The sequence below is a fragment of the Nelumbo lutea genome, chromosome 1 (genome assembly GCF_056320005.1).
Source record: "Nelumbo lutea isolate HS-2025 chromosome 1, American lotus-T2T, whole genome shotgun sequence".
Lineage (NCBI taxonomy): Eukaryota > Viridiplantae > Streptophyta > Magnoliopsida > Proteales > Nelumbonaceae > Nelumbo > Nelumbo lutea.
The window spans coordinates 44,501,137-44,505,071 of NC_142684.1; the positions used below are offsets into that span (position 1 = coordinate 44,501,137).

Below are 3,935 nucleotides of genomic sequence, written 5' to 3' on the forward strand. Positions count from 1 at the left end.
AACCCAGTTTCTTATAAACCTAAAACATCCTAACTATGGGTGAGCCTAGAGCACTCACTCCAAAGGTTATAACATGGATATTTCCCATTGGCTAGAGTGGTTAGATCTTAACCATTAAAGTAGCACTATGAACTATCATGTGGGTGTGATTTGAGATACACATCGATGTGAACCAATTTGGAGAAAAAATAGTGAAAGAATTTATCTATCGTTGTTAGTTGCATGAATCTTTCTTATGCAAAGTCTTTTCAGTCCTTAGACCTAAGGAGATCTAGGATTATAGGATTGCGATCAATCACTATAATGGTAGAATGGGGAACGATTCATGGTAGATTGGGCCTTGAGAGATTTCAAGAACAAGGCCCAATCTATCTAATACCCAATGATTAATGGTAGAATGGGGAACGATGACTAGGAACAACATTATAATTCAAAAGATATCAAATGTAATGGTTTCGGTTTAACCTATAATATACTTTTGTTGATTAACTTGTAGACAACATAATAAACTTCAACCCATTTGCCAAAATCCTGGACAATAACAAACTTATAAGACCCAATTATATTGATTGGAAATGCAATTTGGACCTTGTTCTTCATGCCCTCCCTTAAACTTCAACCCATTTGCCAAAATCCTGACTCCAAGCAACGACTTCTTCATGCCCTCCCTTAAACTAACTGCAGACTGCAATTAGTTTACATCAATAGCTTCACACACTCCCATCATTTTTCTGAGTTTCTGAAATGCTTCTAACTTCAACGGCTTCGTCATCAAATCAGCCACCTGCTCCTGAGTTCCACAATGGATTAATTCAACTTCACCATCTTTTGTAAGATCTCTCAAGAAATGAAACTGCACATCAATGTGCTTGCTCCTTCCGTGCATAACTGGATTTCTTGAGAGCTTGATTGTTGAACTATTGTCACACATGATAGTGGTGCAACCCTTCTATTCATGACTCAACTTTTTCAACACTCTCCTCATCCATACTATCTAGCAGGCACACACAGCAGCAGCCACAAATTCCGCTCAATGGTTGACAACATAACTATGGGTTGCTTTTTGGACAGCCATGATACTACGCCTGAGCTTAAAAGAAACACATAACCAGACATGCTTTTATGATCTTCTATATCACCTGCATAGTCGCTATCCGCAAAAGCAAGCAGTTCTTCTTCTTCCCTTCCCTTCTTATACAAAATCCCATAGTTTGCAGTGCCCTTTAAGTATCGCAAAATCCTTTTGGCAGCTTGTAAGTGAAGTTCAGTGGGTTTAGCCATGTACCTGCTGATCAAACTGACACTAAACATTATATCTAGACGAGTTGTCATGAGGTACATCAAACATCCCACCATTTGTTTGAAATAAGTTTCATCCACTGTGACTCCATGATCATCTCTACTCATTTTGAAACCTGGCACAATCAGGATGCTTACTGACTTGCTCTCAAACATCCCAAAATGTTTCAACACTTTAATGGCATACCTCCTTTGACAAATGAAAATGCCATCCAATTTCTGTAACACCTCAATGCCAAGGAAGAATCTCATCCTCCCCAAATCAGTCATGTCAAAAACTTTCATCATAGAATTCTTAAAATCAAACATCATATCCTCATAATCACCAGTGTAAATCAGATCATCCACATAAATACTTACTATCAGAACTTTACCTTCACTGCTTCTCTTGGTGAATAAAGTCTTCTCATTTGGACACTTCTGGAAGCCTTCACTAATGAAATGAGCTTCAATATGGCTAAACCAAGCTCGTGGAGCTTGTTTTAGACCGTACAAAGCTTTATGCAGCTTATACACCTTATGCTTACTCCCCTTTCTTTTAGAACCCTTTGGTTGCTCCACATACACGTCTTCACTAAGTTCACCATGGAGGAATGCTGATTTTACATCCAACTGGTAAATCTTCCAACCTCTTTCCGCCGCAAGTGCCACTATCATCCTCACTATATCCATACGACCTACTGGAGCAAATACTTCAATGAAATTTACCCCTTGTTGTTGAGAGTACCCCTTGGCTACCAACCGAGCCTTGTTCTTGTCTACTTCTCCAAGTTCGTTCAACTTCGTTTTATAAATCCATTTTACTCCAATGGTTTTGGCACCAGCTGGCAAGAATAAGTTTCTAGGTCTGATTCTTTTCAATTGAGTTAATCTCTGAATCAATTGCCAATCTCCATTTTGAACTCTTCATTGCCTGTTCATAGTTGATGGGATCTGTAGAAGCAACAAGGGCCATATCGAGCTCAATTTCTTCCTCAGATAGTCCCTCACCGCTGACGTAATCTTCCATCCAAATAGAAGCCTGCTTGACACTTCTTTCTTTAGCATCAGACCCTTCTGCATTCACTAGATTAGATACAACACTCTCGGCTGCATGATTTTCATCTCCCACAGCTTCTTCATTGCCTTCACTAGCAGCTTCATGCTCATCATCTGTGTCATTCTTGTCATCACCCCACTCAACACTTGTTCCTCATAGCTAGTGTCCCACTCCCACTGTTTATCTTCCTCAAATACTACATCTCTGCTAGTCACCACCCTTTTAGCCACCAGATCATGCAGCCTGTAGCCCTTCGACTCCTCACTAACTCCCAAAAGCACACATCCAAAACTCTTGTTCTCTAGCTTAGTCCTCCTGGCGTCTGGCACGTGAACATGTGCCACACTCCCAAAGACTCTAAAACGTTCCATTGTGGGTTTCACACCAGACTATGCTTCTTCAGGAGTGATATTCTTGACTGCCATTGTAGGACTTCTGTTTAACACGTACATGGCCCAATTCACTGCCTCAGGCCAGAAGGTTTTAGGGATCTTCTTTTTTGAGAGCATTGAATGAACCATATTCATAACTATCTGGTTTTTTTGCTCGACCACTCCATTTTGTTGTGGAGTGTATGCATTGGTAAGCTGCCTTCTGATACCACACTGTCTACGAAACTCATTGAACTCCTCTGAGTTGAACTCACCCCCTCTATCAGTGCATAAACACTTGATATACATGCATGTCTCCTTCTCAACAAGTCTCTTAAAGCATTTAAATGAATTCAAAGCTTCTAATTTTTCAATTAAGAAGTAAACCCATGCTTTTCTACTAAAGTCATCAATAAAGAATAAGACATACCTCTTCTTGCTATTTGATGTGGGAGTCATTGTACCGCAGATGTCTGCATGTATGAGCTATAGTTTTTGGGTTTCCCTCCATGCACTCTTCTTAGGAATGGGGTCTCAGTGTTGCTTTCTGTTCAAACAATCAGTGCACACCATAGTAGTAGGAGGAAGATGAGGCAATCCATGTACCATATTCTTGGTTTGCAAGGTATTGAGACCTTTATGGCTTAAATGGACATATTTGCGATGCCACAAGTCAGTGAGATCTTGTACACTTGTGTGAAAACATGCCTCCTTCTTCTCTTGTGTATTGGCTAGCCAGATGAACATTCTATTTGCTGACATAGCAGTTTGAATAATTAAACATCTATCTGGATGGTAGATCTTACACATTCCGCCATGAATTAGAATGGCTAGCCCCTTCTCCTGCAACTGTCCGATACTCAGAAGGTTATTCTTCAACTCTGGCATGTAGAAGACTTTTGTGATGACATGGTTGAAGCCATTCAACTGTAGTCTGACATTTCCTCTTCCTTTCACTGTCATCTTGGATTATTCCTGAGTTTTACTTGCTGCCTGAAACTCTCATCTAATTCACTGAACATCATAGCATCTCCACACATATGATTTGAGCAGCCCGAGTCTAAAAACCATACATCATCGCGTTTTTCCTTCATGCCCTTCTACGTAAGCCCTCAACAACATTTCCTCATGCTTATCGAACTCGGTATAATTGGCCTCCTTGTCCGATGTAGGACACTCATTCTTAAAATGGCCGAGTTGATGACATCGGTAGCATTCCACTGTGG

At 40.4% G+C, this 3,935-nt stretch overlaps 1 protein-coding gene across 1 annotated transcript; it reads right to left on the reverse strand.

The window, feature by feature from the left end:
* Positions 1–3,243: 3,243 nt before the first annotated feature.
* LOC148874473 (uncharacterized) lies at positions 3,244–3,672 on the reverse strand. The gene has a single exon (XM_088961490.1). It carries the CDS (start codon positions 3,670–3,672, stop codon positions 3,244–3,246), a length of 429 nt encoding a protein of 142 aa, XP_088817616.1.
* Between the last annotated feature and the right edge of the window lie 263 nt (positions 3,673–3,935).

Excerpts from the sequence above, each read along its gene's own strand:
- LOC148874473 (XM_088961490.1), bottom strand. The coding sequence starts at position 3,672 with ATGACAGTGAAAGGAAGAGGAAATGTCAGACTACAGTTGAATGGCTTC.